Source organism: Macrobrachium rosenbergii, chromosome 56 (assembly GCF_040412425.1).
Source record: "Macrobrachium rosenbergii isolate ZJJX-2024 chromosome 56, ASM4041242v1, whole genome shotgun sequence".
Classification (NCBI taxonomy): domain Eukaryota; kingdom Metazoa; phylum Arthropoda; class Malacostraca; order Decapoda; family Palaemonidae; genus Macrobrachium; species Macrobrachium rosenbergii.
Window position 1 is genome coordinate 46652580 of NC_089796.1, and position 24890 is coordinate 46677469.

The 24890-nt window shown below is 43.0% G+C and overlaps 1 protein-coding gene across 1 annotated transcript in view; it reads right to left on the reverse strand.

Moving 5' to 3' along the window:
- Positions 1-24890, reverse strand: part of LOC136836196 (uncharacterized) — a 146245-nt gene that overhangs the window by 62665 nt on the left and 58690 nt on the right. The window contains exons 7-11 of the mRNA XM_067100198.1: positions 22866-23171; positions 16317-16320; positions 16160-16189; positions 15922-16025; positions 15594-15726 (exon numbers count right to left, since the gene is read on the reverse strand). Of these exons, the coding sequence (XP_066956299.1) occupies positions 15594-15726; positions 15922-16025; positions 16160-16189; positions 16317-16320; positions 22866-23171 (577 nt within the window). The remainder of the gene's footprint in view (positions 1-15593; positions 15727-15921; positions 16026-16159; positions 16190-16316; positions 16321-22865; positions 23172-24890) is intronic.

The following is a 24890-nucleotide window of genomic DNA, read 5'->3' on the forward strand; positions in this document are numbered from 1 at the left end:
GTAATGAGAAATGATGATGTGATGAATGGCCCAGCAGTCAGCGAATTGCTTGAATTCTTAGCTGGAAAATGGGTGTCCTCCATCAGTCCATAAATGGAGTGGGACACCAACCTCACGGAAGGTGACGCAGAACATTCTTGTGACTCTGACTGTGGTTGTGTCACATCCACAGGGGGACAACCAGAGGCCAGCCTGATAGTCTACTGGCGATAACATGGAAGGATTTCCCTGCTACATGGAAGAAGTCAGCTGACAAACTTTCGAAGGGCCGGGATGGATGGTCGTCACACATGTAGTGTTCTTGTTGCTGGCTGGGGAAAAGCTGTTGGCAGGCGTCGCAACTTTTTCTACTGTAATCTTTATATCGGCTTCGATGCCTGGCCAAAACACTGTATGTCTTGCATGACGTTGAGAAGCTTCAATCCCTTGGTAGCTGTCATGGAGGCAAGCCAAGGTGCATCTAAGGAGGGCAGCAGGGATGACGATCTGGGCCTATATAGCACTAACTCTCCATCCGTGTAAAGGCTATCCCGCAGCTTCCAATACGGGAGGGCAGAGGCATGGAGGTCGTAGCGGTTGGTGGGAAAAGCGTTGGAGACGTAATGGACGAGGTGATTATAGTCCTGATCCTGAAATGCAATGGTACAAATTTCCTGTAGGGTCCTCTCTTCTTCGACGATGGGTCCTGTTGCCTGGTTGTCTCTGGAGGCAGCAGTGCTGGCGACGATGCGCCTGACATATGCAGTTGAGGTGGTGCAGTCTTCCTCATCTTCAGGTGTGGGGTGGCTGGTTGGGGAGCAAGACAGGGCATCTGGTATGCAGAGCTGTTTTCCCATGCGCCAGACCATGATGAAGACGTAGGGGGCCAATTTCACCTTGAGGCGTTGCAAGTGTGGATTCTCAATGGCATCCAGGGTGTAGTGATTGAGAATTGGTATCAGGGGGCAATGGTCAGTCATTAAGGTGAAATGCTGAAGTCCAGACAAGTATAGGTGGCACTTGGCCATAGCCCAAGTGACTGCGAGCAGCTCCAGCTCTATGGTGGCATAGCGAGTTTCCGTGTCTGTCAGAAAACGAGAGCCACACTGAATGAGACACATCTGACCGAGGTCGTTGTCTGTTTGCAGAACCACAGGCAAAGCTGAGTTGAAGGGTGCCGGGACAGGTGTTGAAGTCAGTGCTGCCTTGACTTTCCTAAATGCCTGCTCATGGTCGGGGTCCAAATGAATGAGCATTGAGAGCTCAATAGTGGGTGTAGGGGGTTGTGCTACTGCTGCAATGCCCAGAGTGAAGTTGGCAAGTTGACTGACGAGACCCATAAATGACCTGAGACCAGTGACATTGGACGGTGTAGGGAAGTCACATATAGCGGATACCTTGTAGGGGTCTGCTGTAATGCCGTCAGATGACAGGACATAACCGCAGAAATTAACTTTAGGGGCAGCTACGGTGAATTTCTCCTTGTTGAGGGCGATGCTGAGTTGACGGCACCTGATCAACACTTGGTGTACATGTTGGACAGGAGGGTGTCATCTACAACTTTCACACAGTTTGGGAACCTTATATGGCCATATTCCCAAGGAGGCAGTATGCATCACCTGTCATTGAAAATCCCATCAGGCCACAGTAATGCTGAAATCTTCCATATGGAGTTATAAATGTGGTCTGGTGGTGGACCCCTTCTGCCAACTCCATCTGCCAGTAGCCATGCAGGGCGTCCGCTGTGGTGAAGTACTTCGCATTAGAAGATATACTGCAGATGGCATCATGGGGTGTGGGAGATGGGTGTGTAGGGTGGGCAACCTGAGAATCTTGGTGGGTGTGATCCACAGTGATGTGGACACCTTTGTCCTGGAGGAGGATGATCCCGTCCGACCCTCTGTCTGATCCTCTGCCTGATTCACTGTCTGATCCTCTGTCTGATCAGTCAACTCAATTAGCTGTTCCTCTTGCTGAGCCATGTTGAGTTGGGTATCGTAAGAGAGCTTGGAATCTGTAGAATGCCAGTAAAATGTCCAATTCACTGTATGCAAATGAAGGAATGCACCAGTAGTTGAAACTTTAAATCTAAGTTACAGTAAACTTATGAAATAAAGCAGGCAGGAGAGAGAATGTAGGTGGCTGGGGGGAGAGTGAGTTGCGGGGGAGAGTGAGTGGTGGGGAGGAGGGCGGGCTGAGTGGAGAGCGGTAAGGGTACTGATGGGCGCCTCTGCTGGCTCAGCAATTCTGTTTGCATCAGGAGAAGGAGGCATGAAGGGGTCACAAAAATCTCGCCAGAATTCAAATATCCCGCCGAGATATTAGCGAGGACGAATTCTCACAACACCATACTGCACTATAACACACTGACACTAACTCTTCACTGCACAAACACTGTATCACTCCTGGAGACACTGTACAGTAATACACTGGCGACACTGTCATTGATATCCTGGGTCACTGTAAGAGATCCAATGTACGAGATGAGAAGTAAACAATGCTCAATAGCAGCTGTCCTCTTGGATTTCAAAACTTCAGGCCCGGATGAAGTCTTTGTCAAGTGAGATACTCATTGCGCCATGTAACCCTGCCAACTATGTCCATGTAGGCAATGGAACAAAGGATGATGAAGCAAAATTGTAAATTCTTTATACTCCCATCTATTAAAGACAGACAGACAATAATGTGGAAGCAGAAGGAACTCTCACACTTGTCACTTCAGCGGCCACTCAACTGGAACTGCTTATGCATTTAACTTGGCGGGAAAGAATCATAGTGATGTTGCCACGATGCATAATCAGGCTAGTGGTCTTACAATAAGTATACAGTAATGGTTAAAGCACTGATGTACGATAGATGATAAAGTGAACATAAGCATTAATGCAGATTAAATGATAAAGTAAACATAATTCTCCCGTGAGATAATAATAAAGTAATGTACATGCAATAGTAATGATATCTGATATCTATACACAAGGGATTGTAGTATTTCCTCTGGCAAGTGAGAGGCTCAGGAAGTGTCTTGCATGATCGGTTATACCTAAGTGAGTTAGCCTATCCTGTCCAGACACAAGAGAATTTACCTGGTCCAAAACCCCTTCAACAAGTCCCGACCATGGCAAGCCCATTGGGACTCTGTGTTCCTTCTGGGGCCCCCAAAAAGCCTCGATGGCTGAAGATCAGTCCATGGGGAAAGCCATGGGCTCTTCCTCGAGATCATTAAATTGCCATATCAAACAGATGATCTCCGAAAAACTCCTCTGCAACTCGGAGGGTGTCCGAACCCTAAGGCATAGGGTCCTCAGGCCCTTCCAGATCACGGTCTTCCTGGGCTACTCCCTGCAGGAGAACCCACTGGTGATCTCTCTACCACTCAAGCATATGACCAGTCCGGCCCAAGGGCCAAGCCCGAGGCATATGCTTCCGTGGTTGGGCTAAGATGGCAGTGTGAACGGTCCCAGTCCCAAACCCTAGGCCTGTCTGACTCCCAGCTCCCGGAAAACCCTGAGGAGGTGGAGGGGACAGGTGAGAGATACCTAGCACCCTTACCGGACCTGCCAGAGGCTGAAGCCCCGGCAAGCAAGTACAGTCATATCCCGAACTTACGCGAGGTTAGGTTCCAGAACCCCTTATGCAAGGCGAATTTTCGTGTAAGTTTGGCACAGTCTCTAAAAATGCTAATAAATGTTTATTTCTAAAGTTTAAATACTAAATATGACCCTGATCATTCTCCCAAATTATTAAGCTAACTTTTAAATGAAATTAACCCTTTAACGCCGACTGGACATATTTTACGTCGACAAAAATTGTCTGTCGGGTGCTGAGTGGACGTAAAATACGTTGACTACAAACATTTTTTTAAATATTCGCGGAAAAATACTTATAGGCCTAGTTTGCAAAAAATTTTAAATCACGCGCCTTGAGGGATGCTGGGAGTTCACGGATCACGCTGTTGTTTTGTTTACAAGCGTGACCCAGCTGCGCATGCGCGAATTTCTTTCTTCTCCCACTAGAAAGCATCAGCGATGCCTTGTCTGAGAGCGATTTCTTGACGCGTTCGTGTTTTGCCGAACTTGTGCAAATGTTAGCATGTTTGTGACGCAATAGGACGTACGCAGGGATGTCCCAACGTCATCAGGACTCTGAAAAACGCGTATTGCCTGTCAGTAGTGAGCGTGTGAGATTCGTTTTAGACTTGGATGCTGGAGAGGGACCCAGCACCCAAGGTGATCCATCTTATAAGCGCCGCGCTGTACGGCTTTGACTTGACTGAAATGGTCGAAAAATGCAATTGTAAGCTAAAACTCTTACATTCTATAAATATTCAATCATTCACCTTCATTTTGCAACAAACGAGAAGTCTCTAGCACAATATTTCGATTTATGGTGAATTTTTGAAAAAAACTTTTTCCTTACCTCCGCTTGCGCTAACTCTGCTGAAAATCTCAGAAATTCTTTAGTCACTTTGTCGTAATTTTTGCACCGTTTTCTATTAGCCGTTACATAAAGTTTTATATATGAAAATGTTTGCAATTTCAAGTAGAATACAACAAAAAATAACTCATGGTTGTAGCTTTTATCAGTTTTGAAATATTTTCATATAAATCATGATAAGTGCCAAAATTTCAACCTTCGGTCAACTTTGACTCAACTGAAATGGTCGAAAAATGCAATTGTAAGCTAAAACTCTTACATTCTAGTAATATTCAACATTTACCTTCATTTTGCAACAAATTGGAAGTCTCTAGCACAATATTTCGATATAAGGTGAAATTTAAAAAAAAAAAATCTTCCTTACGTCCGCGCACGCTAACTCTGCTGAAAATCTCAGAAATTCTTTAGTCACTTTGTCGTAATTTTTGCACTGTTTTCTGTTAGCCGTTACATAAAGTTTTATATATGAAAATATGCGCAATTTCATGTACACTACAACAAAAAATAACTCATGGTTGTAGCTTTTATCAATTTTGAAATATTTTCATATAAATCACGATAAATAGAAAAAATTCGACCTTTGGTCAATTTTAACTCCACCGAAATGGTCAAAAACTGCAATTGTAAGCTAAAACTCTTAACTTCTAGTAATATTCAATCATTTACCTTCATTTTGCAACAAACAGGAAGTCTCTAGCACAATATTTCGATTTATGGTGAATTTTTTAAAAAAACATTTTCCTTACGTCCGGGCGCGCTAACTCTGCTGAAAATCTAAGAAATTTAGTCACTTTGTCGTAATTTCTGCACCATTTTCTATTAGCCGTTATATAGATTTATAAATGAAAATGTATGCAATTTCATGTAGAATACAACAAAAAATAACTCATGGTTGTAGCTTTTATCAGTTTTGAAATATTTTTATATAAATCACGATAAGTGCCAAAATTTCAACCTTCGGTCAACTTTGACTCGACTGAAATGGTCGAAAAATGCAATTGTAAGCTAAAAATCTTACATTCTAGTAATATTCAATCATTTACCTTCATTTTGCAACAAACAGGAAGTCTCTAGCACAATATTTCAATTTATGGTGAATTTTTGAAAAAACTTTTTCCTTACCTCCTCGTGTGGTAACTCGGCCGAACATCTCAGAAATTCTTTAATCACTTTGTCGTAATTTTTGCACCACTCTCTATTGGCTGTTACATAAAGTTTTATATATGAAAATGTGCACAATTTCATGTACAATACAACCAAAAATAACTCATGGTTGTAGGTTTCATCAGTTTTGAAATATTTTCATATAAATCATAATAGAAAAAATTCGACCTTTGGTCAACTTCAACTCCACCGAAATGGTCAAAAACTGCAATTGTAAGCTAAAACTCTTACATTCTAGTAATGTTCAATCATTTACCTTCATTTTGCAACAAATGGGAAGTCTCTAGCACAATATTTCGATTTATGGTGAATTTCTGAAAAAAAACTTTTTTATGTCCGCACATTACGAATTCATGCATCATTTTGTGATAATATTTTCTCTGCGTTGCTTTGATCGCTTTACAATTTGTTATATACCAAAATCATTGCAATTTAATGTACAATACAACGAAAAAAAAACTCATTAGCTTAACCGTTTTGCTCACAGCGCGATTTGTATACAATTATATATGAAATTTTTTTTTTGTTACGCTGTCATATATTCCAATATTTATATATGATAATGATATATTTTTTTTTCATTTCTGATGGTTGCATACTAAACTTCTGGCAATGTCAAAAAAAGGAGCCAAAAATGAACTCTTAATCTTAAAAACTAAGCGTGCTGTGATATTTTGAAAAAAACTTTCTTTCCGTTTCGGCGCTAACTCTCAAACACCGCCGGCATACGGGAGACACTTTTGTAAATAGACGCTCTGCATTTAAGGGTTAAAGTTACTGTAATTTCATTTAAAAGTTATGTTAATGCATTACCCTTAAAAAAAGAAATAAATGGTTGACATAAAAATAGAGAGTTGGAAGAGAATTTCTCTCCCTTTCCCCTTCCGACTGATCTAATTTTAGAAGTCTTCTCAACCTCTTTTTAAGAACTTCTTTATTCTACTTGTCATTCTCTTTGTTCTGAAATGCTTTTTCATGAACAAAGTGTTTTATATTTGGACTAATACAACTCTTAGTTATTATGTCTCTATGTTTTAGGTAGTATCTGCCACACTAGCGCATTTACAGTTCGTAGACGGTACAGGTAAGATTAGCTCAATTTAAACTATCTACTGTACAGTTAGAGACATACAGAGAAATAATAAGCTGTAAAAATGTGTGAGCGCTAACTACGAGAGAGAGAGAGAGAGAGAGAGAGAGAGAGAGAGAGAGAGAGAGAGAGAGAGAGAGAGATTATCCTTATCTCAAATATCAAGTTAAATTATTTATGAACTATTATGGAGACAGAATAACATGAGAGAGAGAGAGAGAGAGAGAGAGAGAGAGAGAGAGAGAGAGAGAGAGAGAGAGAGAGAGAGAGAGAGAGTACCACAAATCTTCTGACACGCTGTGGGCAACGATTGACATGTCTGACAGCTTTGCACTCACCCTTTTCTTCAAAGGTTTCTCAAAAGATCAGGAAATTATATTTGTTTGTTTAAAATATCACATACTTTACAATAGAAATGTATAAATTTTGTAATTGCAGTTATATTATTATGACTATTATTATTGTTGTTGTTATTTAATTTTATTGATTTTATTAATATTTGAAAATTACTAATTATTAGGTAAATCATTTATTTACCAACAAAACAAATAAACATATACATATAACGATAAAAATTCTCTCATCTCAGTAAGAGATGAGAGAATTTTTATGGTTACATGTATATGTTTATTTGTTTTGTATGATAAAATAAATTATTTACCTAGTAATGAGCACTAATTTTCAAATATTATTAATAATAATAATAATAATAATAATAATAATAATAATAATAATAATAATAATAATAATAATATAACCATAACTACAAAATTACAGTGGCCCCCGCTAGATAACTGTTCAGCATTCGTGGATTCAGTCATTTGTGGTTTTTTTGCGAAACATCTCCAAATATATCGCGGGAAAATTCACTAATTCATGGGTTTTTCCGTACAGTATTACTCACTAATTACTACATTTTCACTCTATGTTCGTGACTGAATACATTTTTATGATAAAAATTATTTACTAATTTTCAAATATTAATACAGTAAACCCCCATATTCGCGTTCTCACGATTCGTGGACTCATCTTTTTGTGGATTTCTCTATGGAACATATATACACATTATTCGCAGAAAATTCGCCCATTCGCGGTATTTTCACTGAGAGATATTCACTAATTACTGTATTTTCATATCATTTTCATGACTAAATGCACTTTTTGTCATAAAACTATTAAAATACTCAGGTATAAGTATTTTTAGATGGTTTTTTTTGTTTCTGAACTATCAAAATAGGCAGTTCTAAGTGTTTTTAGTATTCAGAGTTTTTAGCTATTTGCAGAGGGGTGTGGTACACATCCCCGCAAATATGGGGGGGTTTACTCTCTATTAATGTAAACACAGCAAAATATCAATCAAATGTTAAAGTAAAATCCCTTAATATTGATCTATTATCATCATAATATGTACTGTATAAAAAAATTATGTCCATCCCACCTCTCTCTCTCTCTCTCTCTCTCTCTCTCTCTCTCTCTCTCTCTCTCTCTCTCTCTCTCTCTCTCTCTCTCTCTCTCTCTCTCTCTCTCTCTCTCTCTCTCTCTCTCTCTCTCTCTCTCTCTCTCTCTCTCTCTCTCTCTCTCTCTCCCTGACGACATGCTATTGGTTGAAGGAGTTGGAAGTAGCCATTCACAAAGCTTGTAGCTCAGTGTATTTTATGTACTGTCAATAGTGTATGAGTGGTATTTTTGTTTTTTCTCTCTCTCTCTCTTACTGAGATAAGAGCAAGAGAATTTTTATGCATATGTAACATGTATCTTTTTGTTATGATAACTGATTTACTAATTATCAAATATTAATATTAACGCAAAGAGAGCAAAATATCAATCAAATGTTAAAGAAAAATCCCTCAATATCGATATATCATCGTAATATGTGCTGTATAAAAAAAATATAGATCTATCACCGTAATATGTAGTATGAAAAAATATAGATCTATCACCGTAATATGTACTGTATAAAAAAATATAGATCTATCATCTTCCATCCAAGAATCTCGTGCATGAAGTCCTTTGGCAAATCCCTACGCTCCTCACATCTATTTTCAAGATCACACTCTGGGCTCCTGCATCTGTCACAAACAGTGTGTCTATCTAATTCAAATTAAAAATATTGCTAACACAGTATTCATCTACAAAGCCTGGCATTCTTCCTTTGCTTCTCTTGGAAGACACCCCAAAGAACAAAGGCACAAATACAATACCGTGAAAAGAGCTATCAGCCTGACCAGCAAAATACCATGGCATGATGAATTCTGACAAGGGCTAAAACATTCAAAACACAATTGGTTGAGAACAGGTGAACTAGACAGTCATCCAGGCTAGCCAAGTGATCTTTTATTTTAATGCAAACTAGCCTTTAATAGTAACGAAGATTCATCCCAAATAATTTCAATTCATGTAACCAGATGTGTTCTTCACAGCTGTAGGCTATTTAATAATTAATATGTTTGTAATAACAATTAAGGATTAATGTTAAAGACGACAAACATTACAAATATGACCAAGACCAGACATATACACTGCTCTTGTAACTTTCCTGAAGTCCACTAACAAGAAAGTTTACAATATTAACAACAAGAGAGGCAAAAGTTTCAAACAAATCAAGTCAAAAGTTCTTTGACCAAAACAGCAACAAAAGAGATGTGTTGACCATAACACCTTTTTACATGTAATATGTTTCAAAGACCAAACTGGATTGTAACCCTGAATATTCCTATAAAATGTAAAAGATAAAGATCTGAATCCTCATTGGAACAAATAACAAAAAATTATTAATTTTAAAAGTAACTTGTATTTTTCCTAATTATACAAACCTGAGGTCTTTATATAGGAATTACCTTCAGTGTAGCTGGAACTACCCGTTTAACTTTAAACAAGTTGGTATGGTAGTTAACTACTGTACAACCAGGTGGCAGAGTCTTACCCGCCCAGTCAATAGAGCGTCACTTTACCTCTGTCCCAGGTATAAACTTGGTGTCAGCTTGCGAGGTGGCATGAGGTGGGCATTAACTATAAAGACCTCAGGTTTGTATAGTTAGGAAAAATACAAATTACTTTTTAAAATTTGTCAATGGTTCCTACAAAATATATAAACCTTTTGGTCTTTATACAAGGCGACTTAAAAATACCAGAAACACTTGAGTGCAATAAACACCGGACTATCAGTATCATGAGTCACATTACAAAAATAATATTAAGGATTGTTTTGAATAAAATAAGAAATAAGATACTCCCTGAGATTGGCAATGAACAGTGTGGTTTTATGAGAGATGAAGGGACAAGAAATGCAATTTTTATTTTGAGAATGTTGATGGAGAGAGCAATAGAAGTGAAAAAGGATCTATATATTTGTTTTGTTGACTATGAAAAGGCTTTTGATCGGGTTAGACATGTAGACCTTATAAGGATATTGGAACAGATAAATATCGATGGGAAAGATCTAAGATTGATAAAGAATTTATATTGGAATCAAGAGGCATCAGCGAAAGTAGAAAATGATGAATCAGAGACTCGGCACATCAAGAGAGGTGTAAGACAGGGTTGTGTGTTATCACCTGATCTCTTCAATTTATATAGTGAAATGATAATAAGAGATCTGAGAGATATGGAAGGAATTAAGGTTGGAGGAGTCAAATATTAATAATTTCAGATATGCTGATGACACAGCACTTGTTGCAGACTCTCATGATAAACTTCAAGCTTTAATTTGTACTTTACACCAGTCAAGCAGAGAAAGAGGTCTGTCAATAAATATTAAGAAAACAGAAGTTAAATATTAAGAAAACAGAAGTTATGGTTATCTCCAAAGATGAAATCACCCCAAGAACAGATATAAGAATTAATGCTGAAACAGTTAAACAAACCGATAGTTTTAATTATTTAGGATGCACTGTCACAAGTGATGGAAAAGGCGAAAAAGAGATCAGGAAGAGAATATCCATGGCAAAAGATGCATTTGGTAAGATCAAGAAATTAGTCACCAACTTGAAAATATCTATGAATCTAAGGATGAGATTTGTGAAATATTTTGTTTGGTCTGTATTGTTGTATGGCTGTGAAACTTGGACCTCGAGGAAGGCAGACGAGGAGAGGTTACAGGCTGCAGAAATGTGGTTTTGGAGAAGAATGCTGAAAATATCATGGACAGAAAGGAAAACTAACGAGAAAGTATTAGCGAGAGTAAGCATTGAGAGAGAACTTTTGGCCTCAGTGAGAGGTAGACAAATGCGGTTTGTGGGTCACATAGTGAGAAGACAAGAACTAGTACCTCTCTCTCTCTCACTGGTAAAATCAATGGAAGGAGGCCGAAAGGGAGACCTAGACAAAAATATATGGATGGATTGGTGAGAATGACTGGAGGAAGAATGTCTGCAGCTCAGCTGCTGCAGAGCGCCGGAAATAGAGAGGAGTGGCAAGCCATGATTGCCGACGTCCTTAGGGATATGGCACCTGGATGATGATGATGATGATGATGATGATAGGACGACTTAACTCTTGGTGGGAGGAAGCTGAGTAAGTCCCTGAACTGACTGGTCTTCTTTCTGTTGAGAGATCAAGGAAGAGGACTGTGCCTCTGACATATTGAACAAAGTATAAGAACTGGATGTTCAATTGTCAGACCCCTGGGCACTCTCATGAACAGATGGGTTTAAATGCAGAATTATTTGAGAAAAAGGCTAGGTTGAATCTTTGTGTCACACAGAGACAATGATAAGGCCATGTACATAAAAGCAATGGGTTAACATTGTCTGTCTCTCACCTGCAACGACACCCATTCCAGTTTCGTGATGGCTTGATAACCTACCCTCCACCCGCAGGGGAGGGTAAGATTTAAGGAAAGAGGGAGGGGAGGAGGACCAGTTAGTCACACACATACTCTCTCTTCTGCGACCGTACACCTTAGACGAAATGGTACCTGTCCTCTTAGAGGAGCCTGGTAAGCTACACAACTTGTTGAGCAGCCACCACACGACCCAAGGAAAATATGTCCAGGGACTTGTGGACAATATCCCGAAGGTAGGAGGTGAAAGTGGTCTGGCACAACCACACCCCTGCCTCCAGAACCTGCGGAACCAACAGATTCTTCCTGAACGCAAGTGATGGACCAATGCCCCTGACCTCGTGAGCTCTTGCCCGGAACTTACTGGAGTCCTCCTTGCCTGACGCAGAGTACACCTGTTTGATTGTCTCATGAAGCCAAAAAGAGATAGTGTTCCTGGACACCTCTTCTTGGTCAAGCCAGTGCTAATGAAGAGTCATTGACACTCAGGCCGGAGATGGCAAGCCCTCTTCAGATAGCACCGCAGCACCCTAACGGGACACAGTAGCGTCTCGTTTGGATCATGACCAACAAAGTCCCCCAAAGAGGGGATCATAAAGGACTCGAATCTGGCGTCAGGGACTGATGGATTTCGACCATCCCCTCGAGTGTTTTACATCAAAGGAGAGTCCGTGCAGTTCACCTACTCTTTCCCAATGCCAGGGCAAGCAGGAGAATGGTCTTGAGGGTCATATCCCTGTCTGATGACTCTCGTAAGGGCTTGTAAGGTGTATGAATCAGGCTTCTGAATATGAGTCACATCCTCCGCAGGGGGCCTGAGTTTCATGGGAAGGCAAGACCTTTCGAAGCTCTTCATCAGCAAAGAAATCTCCAGCGTGGAGGAGATATCCATGCCCCTTAGGCATAGGCCTAGGCCTAGGGCAGCCCTATAGCCCTTAACAGCTGAGACGGAGAAGAGCTTCTCTTGGTGAAGGAAGACGAGAAAATCCGCTACCTGCTGCATAATAGCTCCGACCACAGAGAGACCCTACCCACAACACCAACCACAGAAGATGGCCCATTCCCCTGGTAGACTGTGGAAGAGGGCTGTCACAGGTATCCAGACATCTCTGCCGCTGTGTGGCAAAAAAAGCCTTTAGCTCACAAGAGATGCTGGATAGTCTCCAGCCGTAAAGTGCAAGCAACTTCATGGACTGGTGGAACCAATTCATGCGTGGCTGACACTGCAGGTTGTGCTAGGGGGGAATCTCTCTCGGTGCCTCGATGAGTAGAGTAGCAGCTCCGGATACCGTGCGGCATGTGGCCATTCAGGAGCCACCAGGGTCATTCTGAGGTTCCTGGTGATCATCACCCTGTTTATCACCAGGCAAAACAGACAGAGCGGTGGAAAGGTGGCATCCAGGTTGTCCCACCGGGTGTTGGAAGGCGTCCTCTGCTGCAGCCCATGGGTTGGGAGCGATCGAACAAAACACCTGGAGCTTCCTGTTGTGCTGGGTGGCAAATAGATCAATCGATGGGCGGCCCAAAAAGACTGAATAGCCTTTCCACGACGTCCATGTGCAGGGAGCACTCTGTCCCAATCACCTGACCCAGGTGACTGAGCTTGTCTGCCAACAGCCACTCATGCACCTGCATAGTCAACTGGTGCAGCAGAGGAGACACTGGGCCTCCTTGCTTGTTGATGTATACCACTACTGTGGTGTTGTTGCTCATCAAAACCACAAAGTCTCCCATGAATTGATCCTGAAACTTTTGGAGGGCCAGGAAGGCCGCTTTGAGCTTCAGGATATTGATGTGAAGGTAATTGTCGTCTCAGTTCCACACATCTGAAATCACCAACTCCTCCAGGTGTGCATCCGATCCCTCGGTCAAGCATCTGAGAACAGAAGCATCTCCAGAAGGAGAGTGTGCAGACACCCCCCTATTACGAGGTTTCTGTCGTTCAGCCACCAGGCTAAGTCCTGCCTCACCCTCTCTGAGAGAGGGATGGGAAAAGATGGAGGATCCCATGCCTGAGACCAGAACTCCTTCATTCTCCACTGGAGAGAATGAAGGTGAAGCCACCCATGAGGGACCAGCTTCTCCAAGGATGACAAGTGATCAAGAATGACCTGCCACTGCTGAGCTGGTTGTTTCTGCTGGGACAGGAACATCTGTGCTGCCTTCCTGAACCTACTGATACAAGAGTCCGAGGGGAAGACTCTTGCTATTGCTGTATCTATCAGCATGCCCACTACTTTATCCTCTGCTTGGGTATGAGATCGGACCTCTCAAGATTTACCACGACCCCTAGGTTACAGCATAACTTGGGAAGGCAATTCCTGTCTTGGAGCAACAGCAGACAAGACTTTGCCAAGACTAGCCAATCGTCGAGATACCTCAACAGAGTCCGTGCGAATAGGCCCAAGCTGACACAAGGGTGAACACTCGCATGAATACCTGGGGAGCAGTCATGAGCCCGGAACAAAGTGCCCTGAACTGGAATACCGTCTCCCCAACAACAAAGCAAAGGTGCTTGCGAGAGGACTGATGAATGGGCATTTGAATATACACATCTTTCAGGTCCATCGTACGCATGAAGTCATTCTCCCTGGTGGAAGCAAGCACTAAACGAGCCGTTTTCGTCTTGAACTGAGTCTGGTGAACAAACCGGTTCAAGGGAGAGAGATCAACGACTGGTCTCCACCCCCCAACCCCGTTTCTTTTTCCACGAGAATGATTTAGCTGTAAAAGCCTGGGAACCGATCTGTCACATCTTCTACAGCACATTTCTAAGCATCTCTGTAATCTCCTCCCGGAGTGTGAGATCCTTTAGCGAGCTGAGTATGTACGACTGGAGATGGACAGGAGTGTCAGTGAGAGGTGGTAAGACTTGAAGGGAGGTAGACAGTCCTCCCGAAGGACATCCACTATCCAGGTCTTGGCTCCGTGTCACTGCCATGTTGCCCAATGGCTTGACAGGCAACCCCTACCGACAGCAGCTTGTGGAGGGGAATGCCGACCCTAGAGTTTTCCTCCCTTCTTCTTTCCCTTGCATCCCTTCCCTTTACTAGACTGGAAAGAAAGTGGGAAGGGGCACGGCTGGGCACCCTTCTTAGCAGGGGCAGAAGAGGGCTGGGTGGTTCCTTGAGTGCCCTTCGAAGCCTGGGACTTCTTAGGACCTGAGGAACTGCTACCTGGACCTGAAGTGAAAAACGGCAAGCAGGGCAGAGGGCAATGAAGCACAACCTCACCATAACACAGCCAAAGGTAAAGTGATGCTCTGCTGACCTGGTGGGTGAGACTCCCCACCTGGTTGTACAGTAGTTAACTACCATACTGCATTGTTTAAAGTTAAACAGCTGGTTCCAGCTGCACTGTCAGGTAATTCCTATATTCCAGCTGCACTGAAGGTAATTCCAATATAAAGACCAAAAGGTTTGTATACTGTGTAAGGACAATAATGTACTGTGGACAATCGATGAAAAAACAGCTACAGTCACACTCTAGTTTAGAATGACAGGCCAATGGAACCATTTGTATGCCAAATATTTTGGTCTCTTGTATGTCCACTTTTTATAATCAGAATTGGGAGCAAAAAAATGTTGATTCATTAAAAAATTATTATACAAAAGAGGACAGTACAAAACTAAGCATACAAAAGAGCTAAGTAATCCTTTGGTACCAGACTTCTAATAGTACGAAGAGATGTGATAAACCTGTACCTTGGTTATTTGATAAGATCTCCAGGAGGGGTGTACCACTTATTATAACTTGCATGGACTGTAGATGGTACTAAAGGCTCTCTGAACCATACTTTCCGGCTCAGCTGCACTGCTTTCTGCCCTTTCCTTTTCACCTATTACCTTTAGTCTCGTCCAAACCAACTATCCAATTATTCCAACTGTATCTTGCTTTTATGTTCAAATCCTTTGGATAGGCTTCTTTGAGAGCCTCGAATTGTGACTCAGCAGTTTCAATAAACTAATCTATAGTAATAGTAGTAATAGTAGAAGATAAAATCACTAAAAAAACCTACAAAAAAAAAAACAATAAGAGCTTTACAAAGAATAAAAAAAGACCCAACAAATAATCTACAAAAGCCTGTCTCCTTATCAGTAATAATCTGCAACACATGCAACAGAGAGAAATAAGCTGAAATCTTACTCTGTGTATCATCATTGGTCTCTCCAAGGCGATAACCAGTACCAGAATAATTAAACTTCTTAGATTTCTTCCCATCCTTATGTCCTTCAACCACTTCAGCTCCATGCCTGAAATTAATAGTTTTGTTAAGAAGTCAAATGATTTTCAATTACTTAGTGACTTCACTGAGCATTACTGCTTGTGTGTGCACATAATTTGTGCTGTCTAACATGCCTATCCTCTTTGCAACTATGATCCTCTGTCAAGAGGAATCCTGGGAACTTTCTTCCCAATCATCTATTTTACCTTCATATAGATCACACTTACAATACCAATTCATAAAACTCACACAAGTACCAAAGCAAAGCAACTGTCTAATGACTGGAACACCAAAATCAGGTAACCCTTGTCGTTTCTGTAATTCTTCCAAACTATGTAAGACTATGAGTCTCTCTGAAAGGATGAAAAGTTTTTAGGCAAGCAATGAGAACCATGCCATTTTTGTAATATCAGTATATTAACAACATCAATAAATGAATCAGTGACCATCTAAATACAGGTAAGATGGTAATTACTTCTCAACTCACTTTTAATATTAAGGAACACAGGTGTGGATACTGCAAAGAGCATACAGTCATTCTGAATTCTTCATTACATTACTAATATCATATATCTAATTAATAAAATGGGATAAAAGATTAAGAATGGAATGACAAAATATAAACATCTATAAAATATATATACCCAACTAATTGTCAAGAAAAGTACAGTAATACCTTGATCTTACACAATTCAACTCGTGAGAATTCACAGACACGCAAACTTTTCATTGGAACCTAATTGTCAAACACAATTTTTTCACAGATACGTGACACTTGTGAATCTCTGAGAGAAGAGAGAGAGAGAGAGTGAGAGAGATAAGGGTTGTCCTTACTTAAGAGAGTGAAATTATTTATCAATTATTATGGAGACACAGCGAATAACATGAGAGAGAGAGAGAGAGAGAGAGAGAGAGAGAGAGAGAGAGAGAGAGAGAGAGAGAGAGAGATTGTCCTTACTTGAAATATCAAGTTAAATTATTTATGAATTATTACGGAGACAGAGTGAATAGCATGAGAGAGAGAGAGAGAGAGAGAGAGAGAGAGAGAGAGAGAGAGAGAGAGAGAGAGAGAGAGAGAGAGAGAGAGAGAGGTTATTCTTATGTTAAATATTAAAAGATGGAAATTCATGATTTATAAAGGAAAAAGAGAGAGAGAGAGAGAGAGAGAGAGAGAGAGAGAGAGAGAGAGAGTACTAGAAATCCTTTGACACACTGTGGGTAACAATTGACATATTTGACAGCTTTGCCCTCGCCCCTCTCTTCAAAGGTTTCACAAAAGATCGGGAAATGACATATGTTTGTTTAAAATATCACATAATTTACTAAAGAAATGTATAAATTTTGCAATTACAGTTACAGGCAGTCCCTGGTTATCGGGGGGAGGGTTCCGTTCCCGACAGCGTGACGATAACCAAAAATCGGCGATAATTGAGCCAATCCCTGGTTATCGGCGCTGATATCCGGTTATTGGCACCATTAACCAGGGATCACCACCACCAATATGTGGGGATTGGCACCAATAACCGGGGATCGGTGCCGATAACAGGGAATCGGTGTCGAAAATCCAGTTATTGTAGTCACTAGACAAGCGCCGTAAAACCGGATCGCTGATAACCGGGGACTGACTGTACATTATTATTATCATTATTACTATTATATTATTATTATTATTAATTATTATTAATTATCATTATTATTAATTATTTTTATTAATTATTATTATTATTATTATTATCATTTAAACTTATTAATATTTGAAAATTAGTACTTGTCTTAGGTAAATCATTTATTTATCAATGAAACAAATAAACATATATGTAACCATAAAAATTCTCTCATCTCGGTAAGAGATGAGAATTTTTATGGTTACATGTATTGATAAAAGGGATTTTGACAAAGGAAAAATCTATTTCTGAGGGAGGCCCCGTGTCACCCAGTGAAATTCCATTCTTACACCTAATTTCTCTAGGTATAAATATTATAACATACCAGAGAAAAAAGCTTACAGGAATGCTGGAGTTACTACCCCCAGATCGAGCATCTTCGATGAAGATGTCGGTATAACCAAGGGTGAGTGAAGGAATCACAACCACAGAGCCACACTCGAAAGACATCCCCATGTCAACATCCCCGAGAAGAGTGAGGGGCCGTACCAGCGCCCACGCTCCCCAGCCCGCCACGCGGCGACTCCAGCGCCATCTGAACTCATTCCAGACTAGCACCATCCCCAGGCTTGGCATGAGCCAGCAGGGGGCCGACCTGTAAATTCTCAAAAAATAATCTAGGTTACCAGATACCGGGCCTCTCAGAAATAGATTTTTCCTTGTCAAAATCCCTTTCTGAGTTCGGCCCCGTGTCACCCGGTGAAATAGTATCAGAGAATCATGCTACACTGCAAAGCTACAACAATACAAAAGGTAATGAAAGAGACACATGCTATGGAAAAATAGATTTAATAAAAATATGTCAACAGAAAAATCAGGTTAACTATAAGTAAATACTGGTGGCATATAACACCTCACATCAAAGATTATCATGAAAAAGCAAACTTAACCTAGGAACAAGGTAGATATACAAATAGATATACAAATATGTAGTACAATAGGGGAAAATAAGAGGCCCCTACAAATCAATAGAATAACCAGTAATTACAACTTAAACCTAAAAGCAAAGAGATACAATGACAGACAAAAATATATGAGGTACATGAAGCAAAATAAAAACCGCTTCAGTACCTCTGACTAAATCTAAATCCGCAGCACATCAAAATCCAAAACACAAGACAGGCAATAATCAGATAAACCAATATCGAGTATGAGGAGCAAGGCAGCGAGGCATGAACTATCCAGAAGGCAGGCAGTGAATAAATGAGGCAGGTGGGCGGGGGGGAAAGGAAAGGGATAAGGATAATTAAGGTGGGGAGATGACACTTCCACAGCCACTGCAGAAAATTTTAGAGTTTCCGAGTGATTTTAAATAACATGCTAACACTAGAGGTGATTTCCATCCGTATATTTGGAAATTCAAAATCCATATTATAGAAATACTAGTGGAGGTAGCTACTGCTTGGATATCATGAACCTTTGAACTGAATCTGTTAGCTTGCTTAATAAAATACAGAATTTGTTGTCTTATAGCATTCAAAGAGAGAGTACCACCTTTTTCCCTGATGAAAAGAGGACCCGACTTAAACTGTGGAGTTCTTTGTAGGTAAGACTTTAAGGTAAATACTGGACACAATGACTGGTCCTGAGGAAGAGGCACCACCTTCCAAGGGGACCACCTGTCCTGAGGGTCTTCATTCTTAGCTAAGAACGTATGATCAGGGAAAGGAGGACTTCCTCCGGATGGAAGGAGCATGATCATCACCTTATGAGGGCTGATAGCTCTGAAATTCTGGCACCTGAAGCTAAGCCAATCATAAACAAGGTTTCTCTCTTAACAGATCCGGGCATGAGCATAGAGAATTATCAATGTCAGTGGCTGACTTCAAACATCGCTTGAGAAACCAAGTAACGGAAGGAAGTAGTTACTGGTCTCAAACGGCACATGCTCTGGGGATGGAGGAGAAGCATGAATCTGTAAGGTCAATACTAAAAACCTATTAAAAATACCTTCTTTTTAAGGCTGATTTAGTTGTAGTAATAGTGGTCGAGTAAGGCCTTTTTCAAAACAATGACCTAAAGAAAGTAACTGCCGGTTGGCTGTCATAGTTTGAGCTCCAGACGTTTTTAAAAAGGATCAACTTTTTGACTGCCAATCGCATTAATCTGAGTAGAGCTCCTCTGTCTGATTCCAAAACAGTGTGTTGGCAGGGTCAATGTTTGCTCCTTCTTTGCAGCAAACTTTATAAAGTCCATAAAAACCAGTGCATTCTGAATTTAAGGAAGCTTTAGGACACATCTTTGTTTGTACCGACTTGGGTCAGTCTGGGTTTGGGAGTTTGATGACACCGCAACTTGAAGTTCCTGTGGTGAGGGAACCAGTTGCTCTTCGGCCAATAGGGGAGCTACTAGAGCCACTCACGTTGAATGACTTGAGTTTGTGTAGGACTTTTAATGAGGTTTATCGAGGAAACAGACATATCTCTCTCTCCCACCCACCTATGGACATCGTGATCCGTGGGCGAAGCCTGGGTCCAGGTTGGGAGCCAACAGGGAAGCTTGTGACTGGCTCGGCGTAACAGTGATCCACTGGGAGGCCCGGAACCCGCGGCGAATCCACTTGAAGGAGTTCGGCCCAGAGACCACCGCCTAATGGAGTAGTCCTGACAGGAGTCCGCCATCACCGCCCGCACTTCGCTTGTGGTGTGGGTGGCTGACAGATGCCAGCCGTGCTTGTTCGCCAGGGAGAAGATTGCTACCATCACCTGGTTTACGCGACCTGATTGATGCAATGAACCACCACGGCGCTGTCCAGCACAAGCCTGACGTGAATCCGGCTACGGGCGAAGTTTCTATGTTAGAAACACTGCCATAGCTTCCAAGGTGTTTATATGAAACTGTTGGAACATTGTGACCATGTTCCTTGAACTTCTTTGTTTTGGTGAAAATTCTCCCCAACTGCTTAATGAAGGCCCGTAGATTACCAACGCCGGAGGGGGAAATTGAAGTGGAACTCACTGACAGGCCACTGACTGTGGACCATGGCCGAGTCTTGTTTTCAAGATTCAAGGGGATTGAAGAGATCCTGGTCTCTGAGCCTGACATTGGCTCGCTCCTCGCCATAGTCTGTTTATATCTTTTGTTTCAAGAGCAGGTCCGCTACTGAGGCGAATTGAAGGAGCCGCGAACTTTTCTTGAGACAGGCGGGAAGCTGCTTTGTTCTCAGAAATTTCCTGTAGCGGCGGCAATCTCTTTCCGCTTGGGTGGCAGGAGGGACAACCTGTAACGGGTCAGGTCCCATTGAGGCTCAGCCACTGAAAACCGATCGAGTCAGGCGGGATTTCTCTCTGTTCAGCTGAAAGCCTAACGACTCCAGGAACTTGATCACTATGGCCGTAGCCTTTCGGCACTCCAGAACTGTCGGAGCCCAGATTATCCAATCGTCCAGATAAGCCGCCAGAGAGACTCCCGGACCGTAGTTGCTGAACCACTGCTCGCCTGCTCAGAAATTCTGGGCTACACTGAGTCCTGAAAGGCATGACTTGAAGGAGTAGGCTTGTTTCCCGAGTTTGAAACCCAGGAAGGGAGAGAAGTTCCACGCAACCGGACGTGATAGTAAGCCTGAAAGATCGAGCAGAGGTAGACAGCTCCACGCGAAGTAGAGTCCAGACTGAGCTATCGTAGCATGCGAAACTGTCGATCTTTATACAGCAATTTAGACTTGATAGATCTAGAATCACTCTTTGTTGGCTGAATCTTTCTTGGGACTGTGGAACAACCTGCTTTGAAATTTGAGGTGCCTTACTTTTATTGCTCTCTCTTGTTGAGAAGCTCTGTTACAAAGTCCTGTAGAGCTTTGGAGGGGGGTTGGTAAAACCTGGTCAAAGGAGGGGGATCCTTGATCCAGCTCCAACCCAGACCTTTGGACACAATACTGTGTGCCCAAGGGCTGAAGGTCCACTGGTCCTTGAACCAGTAGAGGCGACCACACACCTGAATGGTCTCTGTGTGGAGAAGAGGCTTGCTTCTCTACCACGCCTGATTTGCCTCGAGAGGCGGATCCAGACCTACTCTCATATACACACCCTACCTCCCCTGTAACTTCTGGCTGAGGCCGTGAAAACCCCACGGCCCTCATAGGAGAGTTGTACCGGGAGAAGAGATGTACGATGGCTACAGCAAGAGGTTGGGCTGGCTGGACCAGCACGTATTGGTGGGGTTGAGCTTTGAGGTGGAGGGTTGGCTCCACCACTAGGACTGGCTGGCTTTAACCACTGTCCGTAGTCACACCTAGCTACACTTGAATTTAAACAGCCTAGAGTCACTGCATATAAATATCCATCTATTCAACTTGGATTTGTCAGTATTTGCTTAAGACTGCTGAGATCTGGATGGAAATTCATAGTTTATTAGCCTATGACATGAAGCAACTAAATAATTTCTCTGCACCAAGCTGGAGCTTCACTTTAAACCGTACAGGTCTGCCTGAAACCTGCTGCAGGGATTTAGCCAGAACCTGAAAGTTGTCTGCCTGCGCATGAGACCTGCCACCGCTTCAGACAGACTCAAGGGAATTTAGAGACTGCCCAGTCTCTCGCCCTGCTCGAACTCCGCTCTTCAGGAGAGCTTGAGTTTCGAAGCTGCTCACTGAATTGTGAGGACGACAGAAGGCATCGCACTTGCCCACCGTAAAGAAGATGGGCCCCTCCAGAACCTCACCCCGGGAACACCAGGGATGTGTGGAGTCCGCTCTCTGAGCTGAGGCAGAGGTTTGCTTTCGGCAGGCTGAGCAGCTGCCAGCAACTTTATTCATGCAGGGAGTGGATAATTTGTCACCCAAGGAGAACATAGTATAGTTCCCCTCTTGAACGGGAGTGAGTTTTTGGTATTATTCGGCCACCGCGGAGAGTGCGAAGCAGAGCCGACAGCTCTGGTCCTCAGGGAAGACGTCGTTCCTTTGGGACCTTTTATCTGAACAGCACTCAGGCTTCCTCCGGCCAGCCTAACAAAGCTCGGATAGGGGGCAAGAGGTCAGCAGGAAGAACTCCAGTTCCTCCAGAGACGTTCGTGCCCAAACCCTCGACATGTCAGGGTATCCTCATGGCGGATGGCACGTAAGGCAAAACGCCACGGGTTTCCAATGTCGCGAGGGAGGGGCGTACAGATCTGATAACTGTCCGCACCGAGCGAGCTATATCAGCAATCAGATTCTCCGACTTTGCAACCCGTCAGCGATCTTCAAAGCTTAGAGTCGACTCCGACGAACCTAGCTAAAAGCATCCCGGTGAACGCTTCAGGGTCGGGTGAGGCTGGCGAGGGCTGGTCTAGTTTCGCCTCTTACCGCCTGCCCCGAGGTTCCAGTTTACTCCCGATAGCCAAAGTGCGAGACCTTTGCCTTCGATGGGGGGTGGGGATGTTTCTCCCGGGAAGACGAGGACTTGAAGCCTCTTCGCTCAATTTAAGTTTTCCAACTTGGGGACAGTAGATGAGCACTGTCCTCAAGATAGAAGACTGGAAAAGCCCTGAAAAGAAGAGGTTGATGATGAAGGGGAATCAAACAGGGCACCCGCCCCCAACTACCTCACTTACCTTACCACCTACCTGATCCTGCTCAGTATTCATGGGCTCTAAGTCCAGGTCCAGAGCGGCGACGTCATCGGAAACCTCCACGTAGAGGGTCTCTTCTACAAGTGGCTGGGTCACGACCCGGATCTGCTCGATGATGGGGGCGGCCACTTCAGTTGGTACGGCCGCAGCGATCCGGGCTCCGGGGTAGAGAAGGTCTCTCCACTTCTCGTCGAGGACGTATGGCTTCCCCGACGGAACGTTCCTCCCAAACCCAGCCACCCAAGCACGGAGGGACTCAAGAGCCTCCTTTTTCGAGGACTCATCAGCCTGAAAAATTACGAAATATTACGAAATATAGCCAAAACATTGTAATATGGAAGGCAGAAATAACATACGGGTGGAAAGCAAATAGCTTACCGACTCGTCCTGGGTGCATCCGCAAAGAGCAAAGCACACCTCGCAGCCCTCCGGGTGCCACACGATCAGATCATCCAGTCGGACCGCACAACCAGCGTGGGTCCGACACATCACATGGCCATAGGTTGCTGAAGAGTGGCGGAACACCCGGCTCTCACAGCGACAGTCCAGTGAACAGTAAATGAGCTTTACCTTTCTAAGAAACTTAATCTAAGTAGGCAAAGGGTATTAGTAAACCGAGTAATTCGCGGAGGAAACCACATCAGAGACGGGCCTACTAAAAAGTAATCTTAATTTAAGGTGTTGGTATAACTCACTACCGCCGCCGGAGTAAACAAGGACGCAGGGGCCGAATCGACGGACCTTTCACCGCGTAGGAATGCCAGGAACAGAACGTATAAACCAGGGGTGAAATCAACTGGACTCTATGACCATCATAAAATAATAATAATAATAATAATAAATACCATTTTCAACAGCGGGTGAACCGCCAGAAATTCAAACTAATAAACATCTACCGCGGGTAAACCGCCCGACATAAATAAACACACACTAGTCCTCAGGCGAGATGAGTCTGGGAACAAAACACAATAAGATGGTATTGCTAATTGGTTAACAGACATATAAAATTACAATCCCCGGAGTCCGGAACCACCCACACCGGAGATCTCAGGACCTTATCAAGAGAACCAAAGAAGGGTGAGGCTACCAAACACCACGATCCACCGGGGCAGATGTAAGCGCCAGTCAACCCAACTAAAGTATCTCGAACGCCGTAGTGCACAAAGAACAAGGTCGAGAAGAAAACCCTGAGATGCTCGAGAACCTGCTCGATCAAAAGAGAGCGGGTGAACGAAACATGAGCCCAGCTACGAGTCACCTGGAACCAGTTCTGGGAGGGAGCGAATCCCTCAACCAGAAAGATTCACAACATGGGGGGTGAGTCGGACACCGACATCACCCACAAGAGAAGATGACGAGAAGCCGGACCCAAAACAGGGTAGGGGAGGGGGAGGGAAGTGACAGGAAGGTAGGGCCACAGCAGAGGCGAACAGGAGACTGGGGAGAAACTCACCCGCTCAACTGCATGGTACCTAAAATCATGGCCTACACGTAGGGGGAAGAATGACCAGGACCTCTGTATTCTCCCTAAAAACATAGACGTAGCCTATGAAAAAAGGGAGGGGGAAGAGAAGGGAAAGGAGAGAAAAGGGAACAACAGAGAGAGAATTTCCGAGATGAAGACCCACCAGCCGAACGTAAGGGAGGAATAACGCTCGTGGAGGAGAAATACCCATAGAGCTCAACCCCTTCGTAAAGAAGAGGGAGGAGAACGGGGACTCACTCACACCCAACGTGGACAGGAAGGCACGACAACAGAAATCCTCAACCTGGTTGACCCAAAACTCTACTAACCTAACCTGCTGGGAGGAGGGGTCATAGAAGCCTAACATACCCAAGCTGGACAAAATAAACTAAATAAATCATCAAGTGTGTGTAAAATAAACAAAATAAAAAAATATAAAAATATATCGTTTGGTGCGTAGGTCAACCGAAGGAAGCGACAGGATGAGCCTGACGTCCCCACGGAAAAGGACAACGCGGAGGTAGCATGATGTCGAGCATCAG